Genomic DNA, 25,561 nt, shown 5'->3' on the forward strand with positions numbered 1-25,561 from the left:
AAAAAAAAGTATAGTATTAAAAGTAGCTCTGTGCTTATGGACTCCATTCAGGTAATTTAGAGRGTCCGTGATTGCCTTGTGCTACTGGTCTGTGAAAGGGGAGAAACAGAGAAAGTCTGCAGTTTTCCCCTTAGCTTTAATGATGCTATTTGTTGCATTAATTCAGTATCCAGATTGCTATAATGAAGGCATCTTAGTAGGCTAGATTAATCTGAGTAAGTTTTAGATTTCGGTTATTTGGGAGATGAAAAYGCATTACTGAAACATTGCATACGCTGTTCGGTACGTCTAGGTGCTCGTAATGTTGAAGACGCTGCATGCAAAATTACGCTTTACATCTACTTTTATAACAGAATTTGGACTGCTGTCATCCAGTGCAGAATAACTGAGAGAGCGTGGCTGAGACTGTTGATCAAATTCTGTATACTTGACAACTGTCAGGATGGGAAATAGTGCATTGAAAGCCCACTTGGAGACAGCACAGAAAACTGGTGTTTTTCAGCTAACAGGAAAGGGACTTACAGAGGTAATAGAACTGYGGTGTAAACGTGGCTGTTTGTGTACGTTACTGACACTTTTGGAGAGGGATCCCCATCTCATTCTTATAATGTGCTGTATGCATGCATTTCTTATAAATGTCTCTGTTTCCAGCAATTTATGGTCTCCTTTTTGCAGATCAGATTTTTGCTTGCCTTGTCTTCTAACTGAGGATTTGTCTGTAATGACATCTGCTTGCTTCCGTTCTTATGCTTTAGAATGAATTTCTGCTCAAGAAGTATGCTTGTTAGTTACTATGCTTTTGTTGTGCTTTTTAAAAATGGCTCAACTCAGAAAATTGTAAATAGACTGGAAAAAGAAGTAATTTTTTTTTAACTGTATTGTTACTTAGAAAGATACTCCACAATTTGTGGCATTACAGGATTTACAGTTTGTGGCATTTAAATACCTATGCTGTGTTTAATCATAGTCATATGGATAGTCTACACAAGCTGTTCATATGGCTGCAAGTATCCAAGTTTAAAGATATGGGAAATTGCCTTGACTTTGACTCAATCATAGAATAATGCAAAATTTACTGGACCTGTAAGTCTAGTAGCAATTCAAAGGATAGCCAAAATAGCTCAAATGCAATAATTTTCCATGCTTTTTCTAAAGTATCTCTTTCCAGTAGTCTGCCTTCTCCCTTTTTTTTCCTCTGCCAGACTAAGGGAGAATCAAACTCACTGATCTATTGACTAGCACTTGCTGATGATCATTGTCAAAAAAATTTTTTTTTGGCAAATCAATACGAAATGCAGATTACAGAGGTAAGATTTGGAGGTTCATGGAGTAGGCRAGTTAGTAGACAAGAATTAGGGAAGTAGTTTACATAGTTATTTAAAAAGGGAAAATTGGAAGACTTTTCTCCCAATCCTACTGTGCTAAAACATAGGGAARTAGTTAGCTAGCTGCAGAGGATTTTAATAGGCATGTTTAAGAGTAACACACAGGAGAACTAAAACATGTATACTTTCTTTTCCCTTTTTAATTTAAATTCTTTGGAGTAAAAGCTACTCTTCCTAGATGTTACACTCTCCCCCTTATATTTCTTTTTCTTCTATTTCACCATTAATAATTGAATGAAAAATGTCTTTTTAAAATATGTATTTGTTGACTTAATTGCATACTGTGATGATTGGACATTGGGTAGGCCAAATCATATATCAGTTGAAATTTTGAAGCTGTGTGCCTTGAACATTAAAGTTGTGGCAACTATTTTAATGCAGTATCTTTTTCCCTCCACTAGTTTCCTGAAGATCTGCAGAAGTTAACAAGCAACCTAAGGACAATAGACTTGTCAAACAATAAAATGGAGATCTTAYCGCCACTGATAGGAAAATTTTCCTTTCTGAAGAGCCTTGTTCTAAACAACAACAAACTGAGTATGCCTGCTAATTAATATCTCCAGAGGTTTTAAAAATAATAAGATGACTTTTCTGATCAGAAACTAAATTTAGTGATTTAACTATCACTGGAAGTAAATGGGAATTTTAGTCACCTAAGCTGAAATCTTTGGAATTCATGTACAGGGGAAAAACAATCAAACCAACCTTGAATTCTTCCGCACTAGTTGCCAACTTAGTTATATTATCAATTTTATAATGACATGTAAGTACTTAAAACCATATGGTTTCTGTGCTGTGACTTGTCTGCTCTGGAAGTTTAACAGCTTCAGATGGTTTAGTCCTTGCACAGAAAACAGGTAATGAAAATGATCTGTAGAAAAGTATTGCTGGCCAATCAGTGGTCTTACTGTTTGTATTGTGCATGTCCTTTGGAAGTTCAGTGAAATTCAGGAAACCATGAGCTCCGAGAGATGCTGTCTTTTGGATGACTAATAAAATTTTTGCTGCTGTATTAGGTTTTAGGTTGAGCTGAAGAAACTGACTGTATTTTTGTGTGTATAATTGTGCACAATGTGCTTTTTCTTTCCTTTTTAACAAACATGATTTATAAACCTTTTTGTTTCTATAGTGCAGTTCAGGAGAGCTACAGGTTATAAAAGAGTGTAGACAGAATGAGGGTTGAATGAACCCTAGCAGACCGTACCCAATGAGGCTTATCTGCTGGTATGATATGGTATGAATTATCTGAGAACTTACTTTTGAGTAAGTTGAATAGTAACTTTGAAGGGCTGCAACAAACATCTGAAGCTGTGAACTGAATGATAACTTAAAATGTTATGGGATACATTGGCGAGGCGGTTAGTAAAGAACATAACTGATACTCTAAAATCCTCTCAGGTCAGAGTAGTGCTTTCAGCCTGTAGTTTGAAGGCCCACCCTGTCTGTGGATCTAATGTATTTATGGAACATGGTTAAAAAGCAGCTATTATCAGTGGGTTTAAGTTTGCTCTGCAGGAACCTTTGCCTTCATTGAAAAACCTAGAGCATTTCTGTGAGAAATTACTGTCCTGTAACGCTGTATTTTCCATGCAGAAGCTTATTTCACTTAAACGGATACAAATGTTTACTGTTCTTTGTATAGGTAATTTCTTTTATTCTGTGATTTATTTCTAGCTGCTTTACCTGAAGAGCTGTGTAAACTGAAAAAACTGGAAACACTGCACTTGAATGGCAATCACTTGAGGCAGCTACCGGCTGCGTTTGGACAACTTTCGGCTCTCAAAACCCTCAGCCTTTCTGGAAACCAACTTCGGACTGTGCCCACACAACTGTGTGCTCTTCGCCACTTGGATGTGGTAGATCTTTCCAAAAACCAGATCCAAAATGTGCCTGACAGTGTGGGAGAATTGCAGGCTATTGAACTCAATTTGAATCAGAACCAGGTCTGGTAACTAAGATGTTATAGGCATGTGGATTTAGGACATGATTGTTTGTCTTGGAGTTAGTATGTCCACAGAAGTTAAGCTGAGGCCATCAAAACTTTATAGGTAGAAGAAACATCTCTTGGATGCAACAGAAATGGGAAAATCACTACTAAATTTGTATACTATGATATCTTCAACTGCCTGATTTGACTATCAGGTTCCTACTCAACAACTGTTTAAATTATTTTTTTTATAGTTAAATTCAGGATTTATCAGTTAAACAGATATGTAGGTTGCCTGACATCATGGAAGAACAAAAAAAAGTTACTTCCTTTTTTTGACCGTTGTTATCTACGTATTATTGTCATTAAATAGTTACTGTTAATGTAGCTGATATTCACAGAACAATAATTGTTCCACATTAGTCTGAAACACACCCCACTTTAAATAATCACGGATCACTAACACTAATCCTATTTCACCTTTGTACTTTGATTTGTATCAGATATCCCAGATCTCAGTGCAGATCTCCCACTGTCCACGGCTCAAAGTCTTGCGTTTAGAAGAAAACTGTCTAGAACTCAGCATGCTTCCTCAGAGTATCCTCAGTGATTCTCAGATCTCACTGCTAGCAGTAGAAGGCAATCTCTTTGAAATCAAGAAACTCAGAGAACTGGAGGGTTATGACAAGGTTCGTGTAATTTTTATTTTTCTTTTACAAAGAAGCTTCTTGTAAACTCCCTACCTAGTACCTTTTTGGAATACTAAGAGAGCAGCTATGCTGGTGAACAAAGGCATATTCTACTGGTGTTGTCACTAGTACTGGATTCTTAACTATACTCTGAAAAGAACTTCAAGAATTCTTTAAAGATTAACTTTCTTATAGGATTCAGGATCAGTGTTCTTCCAGCAGCAGCTTATGAGGGGTAGATAATGACGACGGGTAGGTGTGAAAGTAGTAAATCCCTTGACAGAACAGAAAAGCAGGATAAAAAGAAATAATGTATGTTTTCTGTCACACTGCAGTGTTAGCTTTTTGTTTATTTTATTTCACCCTTACCACTTCAGGTGAGCAGTGTGAGGATTTTCAGGAATAGCAATCTAAATTAAAGCAATTTGCTTTAAGACAAGTCTTTTTTCTTTAATTAAAGCTCTAATGGTTGTATCTGCCAAACAGTCAATAATGCTTTAGATGTAGAGCACTTCTGACTCTGAGAGCAGAAGGTTAGCTGCTTGCAGTAGTAGTGAATTTTGCGTTAACTTCCGAGTTTTAAAACTTTTTCTTTTACAGTACATGGAGCGGTTTACAGCTACAAAGAAGAAGTTTGCCTGATCATTATTCTGAGCCTGTGTATCCCTGGAAAGAAGAGTTAGTGACTGAAGCGCCTGCTTCAGAGACTTAAACCAAGACCAATGAAGGAGATGGATCATACTGTCCTCTCTCCATAGTCTGCTAAGCTAARGCAACATCAAATAAACTTGAAGTAGAGAACATAGGTATTGAACTGATCAACCTGCCCAGGGGCTGGTTTAGATTTCTTACCATTATAGCTTTTAACACACTACTTATTCTCCTTTGTCAGAACTCTAACCAAAAAGAAAAGAAAAAAAAAGAGAGAATGAGTGTTTTGAAGTTGCCAGCTCCTCTTTGTGAGGAAGCTTATTGCTTTGTAAGAGGATTACTTCTGGAAACATTTTTTCTATGCTAGTGCACTGAAGTTCTGCTACCAAAGCAGATCCAAAACATTGTCATATGTCTTGCTGTCAGCACGTTACAGAGAAGAGCTTTCAAAGATGTTATAGTTCTTAACCTGTGTAAGACTTTATGAAGCACAAATAGTTATGGCTGTTTCATTAACTGCTTCTAGTAAACAAAYCATGTTTTTAGCATCCATCATTATTCACACTGTACTTTACAGGCTTTCTTTCCCCATAAGCAAGAATTGCACTACAACCCCCCTTCTGCGTGAACTGTATCTAATAAAAAATAGGTTTCACCTTCACTGTATTCCATAAAAATGTATTTTGCTGGAGAAGATAATATCATTGCACTGATTCTGTGTACAGAGTTATGCTGGAAGTCTTAGTCATCATCTTACTGCTGCTGCCTTATTACCAAAAGCACCCAGCAAGAGCTAAAGTGTATGCAATTATGTAATAAGTACTGAAAAGGAAAATGTATTTGTCTATTTTAGTAAAGCTTTTGAAAAAGTGTTTAAATTTGGTGTGACTGCTGCTATCGCTTAACAAGCAGTAGTGCTGAGCTAGCATTGTAGCAGCCATTGCTTTAGGTAGTTCACACCATCAGTTGCTGGTAGCAGTTATGCTTTGGGTTGTGTTGGTTGGTTGTTTTTTTGAGAATGCAAAGTAGTGGTATGTCAGCCCYGTGATAGCAATTCAGTTAATAGGTACTGGTGCTCAGAACAGCGTGAAGTGGGAGCTGTACTAAGTGCCTCTCTTRGACAGATAAGCACTGTTCTATAGCTAACCTTTCCTTTATGAGGCAGGAGAGGCATTTGGACACTGAACTACTTAAAACTGCTGGATCTGCAGTTAAAAAGTGAGGCAATCTTAATTCTCAGCATAATCCATTTTCATCATCCTSCATCTATTCAAATAAATAAGAATAAATAGATAAATAAGAAAATATGGTAGAATAGGTTAAGGAAAAATCAGCAACAAGAGTTAGAAAACAATTCAGTTAACACTGCTATTAAAGGAGGGGTGGGGAAAGTGCCTCTGCTTCTGGAAGCATTTAAGATAGTAAGTCAGCTCCTCTCATTTATGTAGTCATTAGTACATACAGAAACCTTTCAGTTACTTATTAGTAGGCTCCTTCAATACCTTGCAGCTACAGCAGCTACCAAAACTTTTGGAAAACAAGGGAAAAAAAACTATGTAAGATACTGAATGACTCTGAGTATGTCCCAGAACAGACTGGCTGACAGCCTCACACCTTTTTGATCATAGTAGTCAGTAACTATGTTCAACTCCATCCAGCAGAACACTATTCAAGTACATTTCTACACTGCAATTAGTCTATTGTTATAGGAGTTTCAGTTTTCCTTCCTCCCAACATACACTGTGTTTGGCTCCCTACAGCCRATAAGTGTTCAACAGTTTTATTTCCAAGTCAAATTGTACTTGGAACTTTTTCTACCTCAGTAATTCCCAAACTAAAAGTTCCCTAATTAACATAATCCATTCACGTATTTTATTTCAGACCTATTTCACTTACTCTCTCAATTGCTTTAGGATGCACTTGTCATTTGAAAAAATAAAATGTTTGAAAAAATGACATTTTGATTGTGCATTGCTGTTTTAAGTGCAAAGGTTAACGGCATTGCAAGTCACTGCATGATGTAAACAAACAGTACCACAATACAGCCTCCACAGAGAAAAGCAGACAAATATTGTGCAGGTTATTTCACAAACCACATGTGCTAAAGTTAATACTATAGCTACCTCTGTTAAAGGGCTTAACCCATTTTTCTAAGAGTAAGTTAGCTTCAACTTAACAACTATCACAGTGCAAGCATGCCCATGGGATTACATACTGCATGCTGAAAATAATCAAGTRCTCATGCTGTCCCTAATTCTTTCCTAGTTATTGGTAGGAACAGACTAGGCTGCCACACAGTAGTATGAGAAGTGCTTCTTCCAAGTCATTCCTAGATTTCACTGTTCTCTAGTGGCTCAAACTGGTACAAGTCAATGCTCCAGTCTCTGCATCCCTCCACTTCTCACCCCAAGAGCATTTTAGGAACCAGATACTTTAGTATCTGAGAAAATACAATTCCAAATTGCTTTGTAAATGAAACTGCATTAAAATCACTACACTTCACCTGCTGCTACATATCCTGTTATCAATACTTGACTGGAAAGTTCAAGTGACTTTGCTTAGTTCTTTTTCCTTTATCATCCTGAAGTGTAATGCTATGTTTGATAGTCTTTGAAAGAGATGAATACGTTTGATAGCCTGAAATTAAGTGATGGTGTTGATTATGTAAGGATGAAAACCAGAATATTAAAAAATAAAATAAAAAAAGGAGGGGRGGGRRAAATGGAGAAAGATCAGAAGATTCCTTCCTCCCAGCCCCATCCCTTCATTTGTTGTCACCAGGATTTCTCAAGATAAAAATAGAAAGAAAACTTCCTACTTGCATAGCAGCAAATAGTTCTGCCAAGTTTTTCAAGGACAGGAAACCAAACAAAGAATTTTAACTAAGAGAAAACAGTTCTAAATCAGATTCAATTATAAAAGTCTGTATTTTGTTGTGCACAATATATAAACACAATCAAAAGCAGAAACTGTAAACCTTCATTATTAATAGCATTCAGAAATATACTTAAAGATGCACAAGTGTTGATTCTGTCCAGGAGATGGGGAATTTAAGCATCTATTCTACAGACAACAGTAAGACAATCCAAAAAGCAGACTCTGTTGTTCTGGAACATTAAGGTGCCAACTCCCTCAAGAGTTCAGCTCTTGCTGCATCAAAAGTAGTATACATAAAAATCTATATTCAGCTGATACACAAGCTTAGAGTCACAAATTATTTGAGTTGTTCACTGCAATATTAAGATTCTGTATATCAGTCATAGTATTCTTTTAACCGATGCATTAATTTGTGGTTATTGCTCAGAGAGGTCAAGAAAATAAACTTGTAGTAGCACAGAGAAAAACATTAAGTGTTTCAAGAAGCTAAAGAGCAGGTCTGCATTGTTCTAGGCAAAATAAGGTAACTGCTTTACTCCTCCATTTCAGGAGACAATCACAATTAAATACATATACTTTGCTATCATAGTCAGCAGCATTCTTTCGATTAACCTGAAGTTTATAAGAAGGAAAAAAATTGCATTCAAATCTCCTATGCTTTGTCATACAAGAGATTTTCAGATGTTTATTATGCAATATTGTTACAAATGCTTTCTGCTATTTCTTTTAGCATATATGCTTCATTACTAACAAGGATAGATAACCCACTTTTTATATTTGTTAGTTTTCAAACAACTACTGGGAGACAAATAGAAGCCAGGAGGTGTTTCCAGTCCCCTAAAATTGACTTCATTTACCTTTTTCACAACACAGACAGTCTACCACTGGCCTACTTACTACATGCAGCAGTTCCATTCTTTGGTCAGGATTTTTTTTTTTTTTAATCTAAATCTCAAGTTGTCCTGGAAGTGAGTTGAGAATGTACTAGTTACACTGACTGTAATACTACTGAGAAGAAAATACAATAATGCTTTACATTGTTTTCTTCTGACATTTCAGCAAATTAGTCTCATCTCACTAGCCACAGGATTTTCTGCTATAGGATGCTTGTAGACTGTCCTTAAAACCTGTATGCTATTTGTTTTAGTTATTCCCCCAATCAGTTCGGTTTGGAGATTTCTTCCATTTTCTTCTTCCATTTTCCACTACTACAGGTTAAACCAAAGTATCGTTTTCACCTTCAGTACAGGCATAATACATAGCTAAATCCACCCATCGATATGGATCACCTGTGCTTTAAATAAAGCAAAAAAACAAGAAAATCCTGGGAATAAATCTGGTTGTTTATAATAATAATAAAAAAATGCTTTTCATAGGAAGAAAGCTTCATCTAAACCCACCTAGTCAGACTTTTCTATTCTGCAAAAGAATAGAACATTTTAGTTGCAGGCAACTTTAATTTGGAATATTTCCAATTGCCAGTCCCAAATCTGCAATAATAAACCAGTCGGCAATCTATTTTGAACTAGTTTATTTAGAACTAGCACATAGTTCTCCCTGAAGAGGTAATGCTTCCTTCAGATTTGTGACAAGAAAAAGTTTCAACTGTAATAAGCTTCTCCTACGTTTTCAGTAGGTTTAAGAAGCTCTCCACAAAGTTACTGCTGAGAAGAAACTCTGCACCAGGTCTCAGTCACTGTAWCAGTACTATTTTAATATTGCACTAGAGAAAGGCATAAGCTGAATTCCAAAAAAAACTGACCAAGATAGAAYCTGATATGGGATGTGAGAAAGCTGCACACTTTTCTACTAGTTATGTTGCATCAGATTAATACTTAGATGGGTGTAAAATTTTTCATTGAATAAATACTTTCTAGGGAAGTGATATATTTTCTTCTACTCAAGATGTGCATGGTGTTTAGACTGTTATATACACACAACAGAAGTTACAACACAGCATAATTTCCTTATCACGGCCTCTAAATCTATGTCACTTTGAAGAAATGGAAACCTGTATACTCCTCCAATTATCTTTACATTAAAGTYTGTGTTTAGGAAGTGTTTTAAAGCCCTCAACCCAGAAGTAGTAAATAGTGGGCCATAACATCTTAAAATTTTGTGGTACACTAACTCAACCTCAAACCACTCGTATGTGGTTTGGATTGTAAAACTATGGTTAGCCAACTAGAGATATAAGTCAGACAATACTCACCAAATCCCTATTTTAGTGAAGACACTCAACTTATGAGGTATTTTAAACTGTGTAAAGTGCCCTCTCCAACTTTCAACAACCGAATTCAGGTTAACCTGCTTATTCCGCTTGAGTAAGGGACTATATTTTGCAGGCAGGAAAATAGGCTTGGGAGGGGCAATAAAACAAGCATGAACATTCTCAAAGCTACGCCACTTTTAGCCCTGAGCAGTCTGAAGAAAGTGAAGGCAGATGAGGAGGAAGAATTTATGGTAGCTGCTTTTTTGGAATCAAGGCCAAGTCTACATGAAGCAATATCAAAAAAAAAAAAGGAGAAAGAATCCCCATAGAAAGGGAACAGCTTCATGTTTCCCAGCCCCTCTTATTTCAGAAGAGAAGAGTTTCACAGATCCGTAAATATCGTAGTTTGCARCTGGAGACAGTGTCACTGAATAATGACAGCAGGCTTTAATTGTCAATGAGTTTCTTGGCTCTGATGTTGGCTTGCTCAATGCGATCCTTGTTTGTATCTGCCTAAAAAAACAAAACACCCACATAAATTCATAAGTCATTGGCAGATTAGATGTAAAGCTATTGGAAAAATTCAAACCAACTGGGATCTCTGAATCTCAGGGTATTAGCATTGTGGTAGATGGTAGGAAACCAAGTTTTAAACTGGAAGTTTTCTTTTTTTTTTTTAAGCCAGAGGCTGGCATTTTTGGCAGAAACAATCATAAAAAATAATTGTAGTCTTTTGCTGACCTTCAAAACATACAATAACTTGCTGAAGCAAGTCAGGATGAACATTAACAGAGCAAGGAGATAAACATTCCCCCAAAATACTTCTCCCTCTCTCCAAGTATTTAAACATCTTAAGAACCTCTACAACACAGCTTCAATACTATRGATCAAAAAGTAATAATCACAACCTAAAGTGGTCTAAGAGGCTAAAGTTAGTTATTTTGCATACTACAAACACCTAGATTTCCTCTACTCTCCCCCAATATACTAGCATCATAATAGTATGGTATCTGTACGGACCATAATTCTTTTTTAAAATTGTTTACTGTTACTACAGCACCAAAACCCAGCCACTGCATTTAGCTGAGCAAGCGTCAAGACGGAGTTTTATGGAAAGATATAARGAACTTAATAATTCCCTATCAGTACTTATTCTTGATTGCTGACTAGAAATAGCCTCTGCCCTCCCCACAATGAGCCAAGCTCATGAGAAGCTCCACCCATCCCARCTATTAGCCTAGTTAAGATGGGGAAAATCTAACACTCTCATAGTGACGTGGGCTGGGAAGAAGCTAAGGCCCTTTCTTCCTGCTCTCCCCTTCCAGTACAAGGCCTTTCAAGTTCACAGCTGGGGGAAAGGCTGAGGAGAAGCAAGAATCTACTATTGAAAATGAGAGGTGTGTGTTAAACATTCTGGCAAGTAAATGATCTAGCTAGCAGATCTTCTAAGGAAGAGCCAGTACCATAAACCACCCAAGTCTATGTTTGCCTAGTGAATTGTATTATTAAAAACAAAACAAAAACACCCAAAAACACACACACACACACACACACAGAAAGAACCTACTCTACTCTAAAGTAAAGGTTAGTATTGCTCTTTATCATTTCTTTGTATGATGCTATCCTTTGGAAGTTTTCCTCTCAACATCTTGATTCAGTACCCACACTGTTCTCTAGATTAAAAAAAATACATATTTGAAAATCCTTATAGCCATACCCCAACCCCATAATTACTAGACAATATAGAGGTTGACATAGGCATGATCAGTATCCACATCAGACTAGCTAATCTTGCTCTGTATATTTAGAAACAATCTTTTCTTGCTTCTAACCTTACTAGGTTTTTGCAGTAACATCTTTAATTTCCCATTTTGTCTTCATTTCACAAGTTTATAGCAATTGGTGTCTACTTTTGTTTTTTTTTAAAACTATAAAACACATAATTTAAAGCTTTTACTTCCTTTCTTGATAAGGATGTCTTTGAAAAAATTTTGTATTAAGTTTTTTTTTTTTTTTTCACAAGTTTATAGCAATTGGTGTCTACTTTTGTTTTTTTTTAAAACTATAAAACACACAATTTAAAGCTTTTACTTCCTTTCTTGATAAGGATGTCTTTGAAAAAATCTTGTATTCTTTAAGAAGAGGGTTTTTTTTTAAAAAAATAAAAAAGAATAAGACTAACTTCCTCACAGGTTACACACCAGAAAGAAAACCCCTCAAATCAGATTAGTTGCTTTCAGAGTAAGTAGTAACCTGTGCTGTATTTTRAGGATTTCTAACACTCAAACATTTGAGTTTTCAGCTACATACAGTGACTTGAGCAACAGATATGTTGGTGTTTGGGTAACTTAGAGGCATGATCTTAGTGCATACTTATTGCACATGCAGACAGACAGGACAGTAAGCTGTTCCTTATCACTTAAAAGCRACATCTATATTCAAGGCAGTAGGAACACCTTTGACCCTTACCTTTACATTTATCCGGTCTATTTGTTTATTCTGGGCATCAATCTCATTGCCCATATCCAAAGCCATATTTTTCAAATTCCCAAGAATGTTTCCTACTTGAGTAAGATTTTCATCCATTTCATCTTCTCTGGCATCATTTGTTATCCTATTCAAATATTAAAAAAAGTTTTCATAAATTCATAAAAAATTTGCTTTTCCCTTTCTTAAGTTTACCTTAACAGAAAATTTTCAGTGTAGTTACCTGACACACATGGTATTCAAGCCAAGCTATTTCCCCTTGCTTGGAATAGAGGTTTTTACAAGGGAAAAGCCCACCAAAACAGACTAAGCCATGTGCTGTTACCAAACAGCCTTAGAATTAAGTAACAGCTACCAGAGAAAGCTTAAGACATGAGTTTGTCTCAAGTATACTTGTACAACAGTAGAAGTGCGAGGCTTTAATAGTCACCTATTACTGAGCACTAAGCTCTAGACCTCWTATCCAGAAAGATACTAACTGAAAATACCATCACTGTGAGAAAAATGAAAGTGCACAGGAACTCTACACTACAGAAAGTATAGACATCTCTAATCTCTAAGGAGTATTAGATCCTTGGAGGTTCTCAGTATATTTTGAAAAGTTTACTATTTTAAAAAGTTTACAGGTGAAATACATATGAAAAATATCTGACAACCAGTAGCTTAGGATAAYTGCATTTAGAAGTGAGAAAAAGAAGAAACAAACCGTGTAATATATCCACCACTYGGTCTTCCAGAAGTCTGAGGCTGTTGATGATTCGCACTTCTTGGCTGCATGGATACCACGTGATCTGCCGAGTTCTCCGTGCCATCTCCCCAAGTTGATTTGTATGCCCTGCTAGACTCAAAGTTCTTCGTCCTACTCGATAAAAATTAAAAGTCTGAGGTGCTACATCTGAAAAATGGCTTCTTGACTGAAGTCCTGCATTAATCTATGATCAGATTTTCAGAAACACGYCTTGTGCCCTAAAGAGATAAGATTCTATATAATTAAAGTTTCTTGTATCAGGATAGCACAAACATAACTGAGTTACTCTGGAGGCAGTTAGTTAATCTGATCTCAGTGTTAATACAAGCCCAAGAATTTCCTTAAATAACATACCTCACAAGAAAAGAAGCTTATGGCAGCATCAGGAGAGCTTACATTGTCATAAAATAAAGCTGCATTTACAACAGGAGCAAAGATAGGTTTAGATACTTCTCAGGGAAGGAAAGCAGATGAGAAAGCTCCCCCAAATAAAAGTACCTGCACTACAGAAGATCATCATTAATCCAAATCTTYAGTGCTTTTGAGCATCTTCCTCAGATACCTGAGGATACTAAGTTTCTGATATTTTCCCACTATTTTCTTAACAAGAAAGGCTTAGTTATAAAGAATCAAAAAAAAAAAAAAACCCACACAGTATCAAAATAAATCTGGGAAATATTTATGAAATAACAGCAGGCATATTTAGACATGTCTAAATACCCCTTTCACTTTGCAGTTCAACAGTAATAACTCAGTGATAAGCCAACTGGCCGTAACACTTTTACCCTACAATTCAGGGGACAAAACTGTAACTAACTAACCTTAAGACTCACATAACTACAAAARGCATGAAAGGGAAGAAAAGGAAGAAAATATACAAGCAGTTTCACATTTTAAAGTGTGAAGTAAATTGCATTGAAGAAATATTCCCCTCTCCTTCCTCTGACACATAATCCAAGTAGGAAACTACTACTTTTCCTAGGATCCRACCTATGACATATGATCTAGGTTGAACACATCCAAGGGAAGAAGAGTTGGTTCTCAAGTCATAACTGAACTACTACAGAYGGTAACACTCTGAGGAAACATGAATTAGTTCTGGCAACTTTTRGATGCACAGCCTTTAAGACTCCTTTAGATTTGCTGCAACTAGACTAAGTACATTTTAATCCACCCTACTAACGCTGCAGCAGGGGAGCTCTGCATGCTTGGATGAGGAAAGCTGCAGGTACCAGAGGTAACAGTGAGAAATTTATTGAACAAGTGACCTGAAAACTATTTTCATATCTGAAGTAGATAACTAGAAACAGYAATTGTTGTTCAAGCTAAGCAGTGAAGAACAAAGTTTCTCAAAATCTGATTTTAAAAGCTGTATTTCAAGTTATTGTACATTCATTTCGCCCCCTCCCCCCCCCCAGTTTAGTTTCCCTAGGAGTAGGGCTTTCAATTTGTACAATCTGACAAACCAGCAYGGGCTCAGGCAACTGGTCAAGATTCCCACAGCTTATATAGTCTATAGAAGCAGGCATTGTCTATTCACATCACTGTTACAACATATCACAGTCGCAAGGAGTCCTGCATGCAGACATCATGCACATGCAACATATACTCAACAGAAGCATCACTTYAGACAGCTGGTTACATGTACATGCTGCACTAATAAAACTGACCTTCTGCTAAAATCCGCTTTCATCAGTTAAGTGAATACAGCTTCTTATCTTAGTCTTCATTTTTAGAAAGCAAACAGCAGTGTTAGGAGAGAATGGAGAAGAAAGAACAGTAAAGACCAGCAAACAGGCAAACTGCTGTTAGTACACAGATATTAGAGTACTGCCTACGCCTTGTGTTTTTACAACAAAGTTTTCAAAAATAACCTCAATAAGCTGGGGGGGGGGAAATGAGAAAGAGCAGTATTTAATTCATCATAYGTTCCAAACTGAGCTTACAAAAATGAAAAGCTTATGAAAAATGAGAATCTTTGGAGATAACCAGTTGGCAAATAATGAGACATTGACAAAACCTGTCATACCAGATGATTAAAATTATATATATATATGTGTGACAATAGCTGCCTATAGCAATATTACATGTTTATGTAATACATACATATGTGTAATACATATGTAAAAGAAATGTTCATAGCTTCTTTATTGCTCCTCTACTTCTCTAATAGATATTCTATATACCATTGCCTGTTCTGGTACACAACTCATTTTGCCTTTTACTGCAATCAGTGTATTTGGGGTGCACMACAAGAGCTCAAATTCAGAGCTTGCTCAGTGCCAATAAGCTGCTTGACTGAATGTGTTACTCCACTGAAGTTTTTGACTGTCTAAAAATGCTCAAAGTTTACCAAGTTTACCAAGTTTATCTGCTAAGGCTAATACAAAACAGTGAGCACAGCTACCCAAAGCTCAAGACAGCTATCTGCCATTTCAAGACAWTAAAACTTTTAAGATTCTGTCTTAGGATAGATATGAATGTGGCTTCTAAGTGATCTCCTTAATAATATCSTACTAAATAAGCAGACTTAGCTCCCTCTGAAGTATTTTTAGTAAAATTTCAGATACCTCTCAGCTGAATAAAGGTTTTCTTTTCCTCATGAGAAAGGGAAAAAGGCTATTCACTTCAGTGGTTACACTCTTAAGTTATCTCTTCTTTACATAAAGGACTATGATCACATTTCATTCACATAAGTCAACTTCATACTTTTGATGCAGAGAGATAAAGCAAGGAACAATTTTTTAAAACAGAATTCTAATTTCTGATCAGTTTAGTTTACAGTGTTTAGAACTAGAAACCAAGTACCATACAACAGATATTAGTCTTAAATGACTTGGATATGGTGACCATATTACTGATGAGATTAAGATACTGTGAAGCAAGTCTACAAGAATGTGTGTAGCCACTAATGAAAATAAAACTTTAAGACCAGAACCTGTTGTCCTACTCTCTTCCTCCCTAAGCATGAACRTTTTTTTTAATGCCTAGAGAACCCATTTTTCTTACCTTCTCCAAAATGCAAGTTTTCTTGCATGACATTGAATARAACAACATTACCAACTTTTCAGCAAGTTGGCAGAGAAATATTTTTGGGAAGAGATGATTTTCCAAGTCAGCTCTCTAACAAACAGCCATTTACATATGGCTATTTGCAGTCCAATTCTAAGCACTGATACTGTTCTAACTATAAAAACTAAGGGGATTAGAGTGCAGCTCTGCAAGATATTACACTGTAAGTATAGCTGCTGTATAAGGGGTACAATACATAGAAACGCGAGTAAGCTTTAGCTACTCGCATATAATCTAGAAAAGGTGTACCTCTACAGGTACAATCGACTTTGAGAGATTCAGCTTTTTATTTAATTCTTTTATTGCAGTCCATCTCCTAGTTGATTAGTTATTGGTAACATGCCAGAACTTTATTGGTAACATGCCAGAATTTTATGCTCAAGTATCAAGTTAACCAACCTGTTACAAGGACAGACACAGAGCCCACAACATTTGTTGAGCTCTGTCAGTGTCTTCTCAGCTTCTCTCATGTCCTTGTTTATCTGGTCCATGCCTTCYTCTATGCGATTTAGTTGTTCTAGAGGAGAGACAAGCAACCTAAGTAAACACAGATGTTACAGGGGAGAAGACATAGCACTCCTTTCAAACAGGAACTTGCAAGCTTTAGCTTTATACTAATGCCTTTGTTCCTCTGCCTTTGGGAATTCTTTGTAGAAAAAAAGAGTAAGTGGTTAAATTTTGTTTATCATACTAAAAGCATCTTCCCTGTCCTTAAAGGAGCACTTCTGTTGCTGTTTTTAGAATAAATACTGTAACCAAGAATTTCTTTCAGTAAGTTTAAGTCCTCTTATAAACACTATAAAAGGAATAGGAAAACCCAATTAGTGCATCCCATTTTTACATAARCAATGTGTCTTTAATAAATCTTTAGTTTCAGCAACAACCCGTCAGTGACAACCCTTTCTCTTATATTCATAAAACTGATTTTTAAAATTAGGAGGGGGGAGAGAAGCAACAACTCACCTCCCTGTTCATCCAGCATGGTGATAGTCTTGATGCCTACATCCTGGGACTGTAGAAATAAATTTATTTGCAGATATAAAAATGTTTTTGATACAGCAGTGCTAACGTAGATTTCTACAGTAAATTTGGTAAGTCAGTCAATTTTGTAATAAACTATTGTGCTAATAATAGCTTCTGTACTAAGTGTACATTAGCTTCAAATTATATCTTGTATAAGGCTAATAATGTAAAAACAAACATTAGTGATAGTACAGYCAATAAAATCATTGCAACAAAATTTATTGTAATACTCAGACTGAACTCTGCCAAGGCTAAGCTAAAAAAGTAGAACTTTGCGATCTCATTTGGAAAACGTGCATTTAGAAATTGGCATTTAGTTCATTTTTTATCCCTATTCCTTTTGTTGGGGATGACAAGGCCGCTAGTTCTGGAAGTCATAGTAGTAAAAAAAAAAGCGCAGAATAAAGCCTACGAACCCATTCTTGGGAACTCAGAAGGGTTCAGAAAGATTAGGCCATCACTTGTTTTAGAACCAGRCAAAACAAAATTGCAGTTCGAATTTTATCAAACTATAGTTATTTGCTGGCTTGAAGTCTCGAACTGGCATGAAAGCTGCATCCATGTTTTACTGTRAATTTGCAACATAGAACTTCCTATGCTAGGAATTATTTTAGCTTAAGAATCATCAAAATGTAACACCATTAAAATGAGCTTGGCTTATTACATGTATTAAATATTGTTAACTTTCATGTTTGAGAGATATTCCTCAGGTTGCACCAATTTAAACACCTCACTAAGAACAGTATCATCTTCAGTTCCACAAGAATACGCTACAATATACAACGAGTATCAGTTCTAAAGCAGTGCTGAGCTAATACTTAAAAGTCCTTATTTTTCAGATYAGTTTTTACTGTTCTTACACAAGAAACTGTCAAGTCTTTGCTGCCAAAAGCCTTGAAAGACAAATATTTATTCTCTGGATTCCCTTGTCTATGCCACACTCAAGTACTAGCAAAACTGTCTTGCTGAACCAGTCAAGTTTTGCTACCTCAATTGCGGCTAGTTATGAGCCATTTTATTTTACTTTGTACCACCAGCTTACTTCTAATACTGTAATTTTCAAAAACAGAGTAAGCTTTCAACTATTTTTGCAGTTCAGCATGCACATGTAACAATGTAGAGGAACAGAGTAAACCTGAAATAGATTTTGTTTGTTTCAAGTCATGTACAAGGGAGTTCAGAGTTTCATCATCATACTTAMCTATTTTAAAATTGCAACTGATAAATAGATGGTAAGATACATATAGAACTAATTTTGTTTAGAAGCAAAAGCAGATTTCTAAACCCTATCCTCCCTCAAAGCAGCACGTTTCCATACTTTACAGGCAAAGTGAGCTTGAAGACAGATTGAAGCTCCTAAGAACCAAATAATACAGCAATCAGAGGTAAGTTTTTCACCTAAAAAATAAAACAGGCAGAGTACTGAATCTTCTCTGATCTGACTTTAAATAATGTGAAAAACATTATGTTTAAGTCATTCCAACTCTACTATTGATCCAAACCAGCAGCTTCAAATCATGAAGTGTCTCCCTCAAAAAAGCATCAGTTTGGAAAAAGCACTGAAGGCCACTCTGCAAGAGTCAACATGSAGTTAACATGCAGCTGCTTATACTTCAAATGCGTAAATCCCCAAAGAATTCAAAAGCTTTTCCTTACCTCAATGGCCAAGCCAAGAATCCTCCTTGTGCTTTCCAAGGACTAAGGRAAGAACAATTTAAAAAACAGCATCAACAGCGCATATCAACACTTSATAAGTCTTCTTTACTAGTTCACATCAACGATGCACTAGCACACAAAGGTTCATCAGCCTGTCAATATGTAATACGCAGCTATCTGACTGTCATAAAAACAGCAATACTGGAATTTTTTTCAGTAGCTAGTAGCCCTTGTTTCTCAATACTTACTAATACCTTGCTTATTCCATGGGAAATTCATTATAAGGAAAAGATATTCAAAGGTATGTAGTTAAAGATTTAGAGGCATCAATTATCAATATGAATTAGGAGAGTGTAGGCACCCAGTCTGCATTGCCTCTAATCATGACTATGCGAWCAGCAGTCAGAGTTAAGTAGGTGGCTTTAACATTCAGAAGCTAAAATCCATTCTCACTTTCAGGAATAGTCTTGTCTCCACTATTCACCAGGTAGAGAGAGGCTTGGAACATTCAGCTATCTTCTTGCTGAAYCATCATCCTAGACTGTCTTTATTATAAAGATATTATGCTCTTGACAGATAATTATTCTGATCCCAGATGGCTTCCTAAAATATTTACCTCATCAGTGACCTGGTTGGCTCTAAGCTGAATTTCTTCAGGTGATAATTCAGCCATGATGAAGAACTCACTTGCAAATAATCAAAGTTAAAGAGAACCTTCCTCCTGTAATTGAGATACCAGTTAATCCTCAGAATTATTTAAAGTGTTTACACAGTATAAGTCAAAACTGCCTTTTATCAAGTATTTTGAGCTGAAATTAGAAGACATTTCAAAGAATGAAAGCACACATAGTACAGCACTTGTTTAGAACTAGAAGGCACTAAAAGAATTATTCAGCTGGTATGACTGAGGTGCTCAGTGAAATGAAGAAAGAATCAGCATGCAAAATTGTTTCCTTTCTAATGCCTTCCTAAACATTTCTGGAAATTTCTAGCTATTGTTCATTTCCTGATTTTTGCCTTATGCTAACAAATCTTAAAACAGAATGCCTCTYTGTTTTGGAAAAATATTAGTCTATSTAGTAATCCAGCAAGAAAATTATTTTTAGATGCATTTCAGTTACTAGCATAAGCTTTAAGTATTCTTTTCCTCCCCTTTGAGAGATTTTGACCAACAATTAAAAGAAAGGGAAACACACTCACAAGTTAAGCACCACCTAAGATGATCTACYGGCGCTCTTATGAATAACTGTTCTTATGGCTGGATAGCAAATCCATTAGACACAAAAACAGCTTTAAAAAGTTACAGCTGGTACATCTACAGCCCCTGGAAAGCTCTTCAAATTCATCTTTCTCATAGTAAAGATAAGGTCAAGACTATTTGTAACTGAAGTCCGAACATACARTTTAACATCTGCTATAAGCAGGAGATACGCTGTGACCTGAGGAGACAATAGGAAAAAGCAAGCCAGTAAGTGTATTCTTATCAGAACCATGTTTTCAGAACTAAGAATCTGTATTTTTGTCAGAGGAATGCMAATAAAGCTGGCACTGAGAACTGGAAAACAAAATTAGAACTCTCAGGCAATGCAAGAATTTCATGAGATGGCACATAAGGTGAGCAATAGAAGGATTTTTTTTTTTTGTGTAAAAGTATTTTTGAGAAGGTATCCCATTAGCTTCAGATTATTGAATTATTAAGCCTTGCTCTTTCACACCAGTAGCCTCCAACTACATTCAGATGATTCATGATGGAATAGATGATACCTACTCCAAATGTCCTGCTTCGATAACAAAACTGAGTTCCACCCCCCCCCTCAAATATTATTTTTAGACATTAGATAGCATTAGTAACTGCTCCTAGTTGAAGTACAAATGATTTATCCAGATATTAGCTAAGAAACTGATTCTGTTCACAGCACTTTGCAGGAACTGTGTGTTTGAGGGGGAAATCAAGATACCTAAYACCTTACAGCTGAAGTATTCCAGATTTTAGAATACTCCTGCAGCCTGATCTTCAGCACCTGACATAGCTCTTCAGTCTAAGCCCGTATCTTAGAGGGCCTTTTTTCTAAGTAGCTATCAACACAGATTAGTTTTTTCCATTATTGAAATAGCACAGGCATTTTCACATACAGCCTTGAAGAGTTCAGTTTGCATTACTCCAATCTGACCATTTATTCAGTGGTTTATCTTCCCATTCACACATCTTCCTTTCAAGAAGCTAARTTAGGGCAACTCTGCCTCAAATTTGAATTTGGGATGCCTTTTAAGATTGCCTGTACTACTAAAGGCCAAGAAGGTCAGAGGARGGAGAAAGAGACTGTAGAACTTATTTTCATTGTTCTCTTTCTGTAGTTTGTGTGTTACATCAAGATGATTCTTTGAGTGGAATGTTTCAAGTCAGATTTGTTTTTTTCTCTTAATTTTGTTTAAGTTTATTCACAAGCAGGATGAAGTTTCAATTTTATAGCAGCATTAACCAAACAATTCTACTGTCTAGGTTGCTGTCATTGTTGCAGACTGGGTAAGCCCTTCTCTACTTCTGGAGCCACAGTTATGTACATGTTGCCTCCTGGACAGCAAAAGGAATATCATATCCCCACTCTGTCAAYACGTTAACTTCCTAAGAATCTCATTATTACTGCAGAACAGGCAAGAAATAGAGCTTGACTGAATTCCCAGAATAACTGATATTACTAAGGCATTCCCAGAATGACCTGAAGTTTTCTTTTTCAGCAGCCCTGATGTCCTGCTTCCATCTGCAGCTGTGGGTTTAGATTATTCTGCAGTTTACATGACAGCATGTAATATCTCCTAAATTCACTCTGTGCTTGAGAATAAATACGCTATGCAAGAATGTCACRTTCAAATCTGATGGCAATGAATCATATCAATGAAGAGATGCAGCAACACACAACTTAATACCTACTTCATGTGCTATTCATTGTCAAACTATTCCTCCCCWATTTTGTCCTATTCATCCTAGTTCACTAAAGGAACTGGCAATTYGTTATTTGAAAAACAAGTTATTAACACTAAAACCAGAAAGTGTCAGAAGCTGCATCTGACACCAGACAATGGCTTGAAAACATCAGCGCTTGTAACTGAATCTAGCAGCTTTAACAGCTGACAAACAAGCTCTGCTTTCCCCTAGCATGTTTACAGCTTCCTAAATAACTCTAGTCCTGCCAGAAAGCAAGAGGTTCTATGAAAACCTACAGTATTCTTCCCACTTTCCTACTGAACACTTTCAGGGACAAATCAACCTAATACTGAAGAAATCTAKTTTCAAGCCACAAAGGAGAAAACCTTTCTGCATAGCAGGCACTCATGATACAGAGCAAAACAGTCTCAATCAAGTTGCTTCTAGAATTCCTCAAAGCAGAGGTATACACGTGGTTATCTTTGGATGCTTGTGCGTGGACACCTGTAGCATTTTGCCTCTTGTAAGGTGAAAGCATCATAACCTACAGTGACAGTTCACTGACTCACTTTACAATTGCTAGGTTAACCAACCTGTGGGGAAGGAAGCTAAATAAAGTTCATCAGAACATTCTTGCTAAGAAACATGTTCTGACAGTTTCTTATCATGACTAAGAGTAAAAAGCTACTTGTCAGTCCTTTCTGATGAATTCTCAAGCTCTTATATCAATGAAAACAGGTAGAACCTATGTTCTTCTRGAGTCTGCAGCAAGCTTTGCCACGTACACTATATCAGTCATCACCATTATAGTGATTTAAAATGAGAAAAGCATTTCTTAAGTCTAGCTTAAGAAAGTATGCTTTTTAACTTGGTTTGATTACATTTGTTTAAAGCTTAATTGCCAAAAATTAGATATTAAAGGACTCCAAAAAGGCTGCAATTTCTTATTTCCCCAATGTATTTGTACGACTGAGYTGGCCAGCCATGCTTCTGTAAACAAATACAGTACCAACACAGTAGTTCRCAAGGAAAATTAGTGTCATGAACTAGAATAGAAAGAGATGTCTCATAACACATTCTCATTAATTCAGCAGTTTGTAATATGTAAAAAAGTGTGCAATAACTGTGGGAGAACAAAGTATTCCCAAAAAAATGCATGTTTGGTAGCCACAYGTCTAAGTAGAATAGTCAGAACATAGCAGGTGCCTTTACTGCAAGATAAATTGTAAAGACAATATAAGAACACCTAAGATGAGGCCTTCTGGGTAGAAAGAATAGGTCAGCTATTCCAACAGAGCACTATATACTTGCATAGAGGAAGAAGTACTAATTCCTCAATCTTTCTGTCTAGCTGTCAGTAAGCTCCCACTGAAGTCTCCAGCTCTTAGAGTTCCCRGTATAACACAAAATGATTTTGTAACTATGGCATTAAGATTCCTCAATAAAGGCAAAATACTCAAGGAGAATGTAACTGGTATTATGGAAGTGCCTCTTGGCATATATTTTTATCAGTATATAAAATTTGCTAATTTAGACATTGACTTTAATAATACYAGTGCACAACACCTATTTCCTTCGCCTTCCTTGCCTACACCCTTTTAAAGTCTTAGCCACAAAGTAATCAAGGGGAAAAAGTCTACAAAGACACTTTCCTACTATATTATTTTAGATTATTTTCCTCTCAAAACTGGAGTGGTAGACTTTAAACATGAAACTAGACCAGCTTCACAAAGATCCAGATATCCATCTTCAGTCTACCTAAACACAAATTAGAACTTCTTAAAGGAAGGATGTAAAGTCAGCTGAAAGTGTATTTACATTTTGCTACCAGAATACAAGCACCAATGCTAAATACATTTCAGTGCAACTCCCCTCCACATCTCGATAGGAAAAACAATAATCTACAGACTATGCWGAGCTAGGATTGCTAGGAAATTACTTCTTGCAGTAAAGCATCTCATGTTTTCTTCCTCTAACTTTTCTGGAAGAGAAGTATTATCAGCCTGGTTATCACTGTCCTATAAAAAAGGATTCATCYAGAAACAAGATGCACAAGGAAATAAACCAGAGGCGTGAAAATCATAAACATCTGCCTTCTTTGACATGTTTTATTTTGGAGATTGGAGGGGATAAAGTTCTCAAAGAAATCCCAATTCTGACCATAAGCTTCAGAAAAGATGTTATCTTTTGACTTCTACATTTGCCTCAAATTACGCAAAGTCATCCTATAAGCTTACAACTGTGAAACATACCAAAATTAGGATGACATTAGGGTTCAAGTCATAGAGATGGACTAGAGTTAAATTACTTCTATCCCTTAGGACAAGAGGATCAATGAGATAAGGGAAAGAACTTCAGGTCTACGTAGACTTTTTTCCTTTAACTACATTCTGCTTTGGAAACCGGACATCCTGAAGGGTCTGTCACAACACTTCATGATAAAAATGTAATCATGAAGTTTGCAACAAGCTGGATTGTTTTGAAAGTAAGCATTTTACAAGTGTTCACACTCTGAACACTTTTCTCCCTCACTGATAACAGCTTGTTTTGTTTCAGGACAAGCACCTAAACTGGAAAAAACATGACAAGCTCTTAAGTAGCCTGGTCTAAAACAGTCTTTTAAGTAAGTAGCCTGGTCTAAAACAGTATGCAGATCTTCCTACAAACCTATCGATTTGATTGTTGCTAATAAGACTTCACTTAACTATGCATTCAATCTCTACTACTTGATTCCAAACCTCAAATTAAGTATTTCCTGCAGGCCTGAACAAAAACCATTAGAAAACATGGTGAAATTCTGARTTAAGAACATTTTTTGAAAGTCATACAATTCTTTTTAACTAAAGTAAAATCCAAGCATCCATATAAAAAAATTTAAGTATGATTAACTATTCCATTCTCCCAAACTATCAATGTTAGTCTTAAACTCAGTCTAGATTTTCACAAACAGAAAAAGTTTTGTCATAACATGCTTGTAGCATATGTGCATGCATGTGCACACACATGCATCAATTTGCATTCCCTGCTTATAAGGGCAGAAGTTATCCAAAATGCTATTTCTTCTGATCTATAATGAATTACTTGATAAAAGTAGTTGCTGTCATGAAGAAAATCCATTGCACATATTTAATCAGTCCTGCCCCAACCCCAGCTACTGACCTGAGATCTACATCTGCCTAACTACAGCTTTCATATGGCTGTTCACACAAGAGCAAATTCAGTGTACCTACAACCACCTATTGCTTGYACATATTAAGTCTCCAAGCTTTGTTACTTGCTTCTGATCAGAAAGTTAGACTTTGTATGAGTTTAACTAACAGCAGTTCTTTGGTTGAGGRTCCCTGATAGTAGGTACATTAAAGCTTTGAAAAAAGCATTGAGCATTTGAATTGACAAAGCCTGGAGATGAAAGAATTGTTCTAYGTAGCTGTTAGCAACGTAGTCATCTTTGCTATCTGTTGTCCCAGAGCACACAATTTTACATGCAATCTTTATCTATGCTGCTGCTCCMAGATAGTGCTCTGCACCACTAAGGCTTTTTTCTTACTTGCATTTTCTTTTTCATTAAAAATTAAACATTAAATTTAAAGTCAACTATTTAAACCAACACTCAAAAGTCTCCAACTGAAGCAGACCACAGGTATAAATGTAGGAAAGTTTGAAAAACCATTATGATACTGAAATTGCATATCCCTTTCAGGCTTTTTCAATCCAAATATTTTTCTCAGACTTGGGGGAACCCCCTCCCCCCACATACACACACAAAAACACACCACTCTTCCAAGGTAATGAAAGCTATGGTAGGCAATTTATGTACTGTATAAATATACTTTTCTCCAGCCCTAGCACAAAAGTAATTCCAAAATGCTTATCAACTCTAGAAAAAATGTTTACTTCCTTGCTTTAAGATA

General features: G+C 36.2%; 2 protein-coding genes across 3 annotated transcripts; one reads left to right on the forward strand and one right to left on the reverse strand.

Moving 5' to 3' along the window:
- Window positions 1–320: 320 nt before the first annotated feature.
- LRRC57 (leucine rich repeat containing 57) lies at window positions 321–5,365 on the forward strand. 2 transcript variants are annotated; one of them, XM_085299863.1, is made up of 6 exons: window positions 436–526; window positions 1,203–1,307; window positions 1,787–1,922; window positions 3,060–3,328; window positions 3,816–4,001; window positions 4,602–5,365. In XM_085299863.1, the coding sequence occupies exons 2-6, from the start codon at window positions 1,293–1,295 to the stop codon at window positions 4,641–4,643; spliced, it is 648 nt and encodes a 215-aa protein (XP_085155989.1). In that variant the 5' UTR covers window positions 436–526; window positions 1,203–1,292; the 3' UTR covers window positions 4,644–5,365. The 2 variants fall into 2 exon arrangements, with proteins under 2 accessions (XP_085155988.1, XP_085155989.1); XM_085299862.1 differs by lacking the exon at window positions 1,203–1,307 and having other exon boundaries at window positions 321–526.
- Window positions 5,366–7,560: 2,195 nt separating this feature from the next.
- SNAP23 (synaptosome associated protein 23) lies at window positions 7,561–19,474 on the reverse strand. The gene is made up of 7 exons (XM_085299864.1): window positions 19,344–19,474; window positions 18,728–18,769; window positions 17,012–17,060; window positions 16,448–16,565; window positions 12,935–13,087; window positions 12,211–12,355; window positions 7,561–10,254 (listed from the first exon to the last, which is right to left on the reverse strand). The coding sequence occupies exons 1-7, from the start codon at window positions 19,398–19,400 to the stop codon at window positions 10,189–10,191; spliced, it is 630 nt and encodes a 209-aa protein (XP_085155990.1). The 5' UTR covers window positions 19,401–19,474; the 3' UTR covers window positions 7,561–10,188.
- Between the last annotated feature and the right edge of the window lie 6,087 nt (window positions 19,475–25,561).

Source organism: Rhea americana, unplaced genomic scaffold, assembly GCF_003343005.1.
Source record: "Rhea americana isolate MKP2758 unplaced genomic scaffold, rheAme1 scaffold_155, whole genome shotgun sequence".
NCBI classification, from domain to species: Eukaryota; Metazoa; Chordata; class Aves; order Rheiformes; family Rheidae; genus Rhea; species Rhea americana.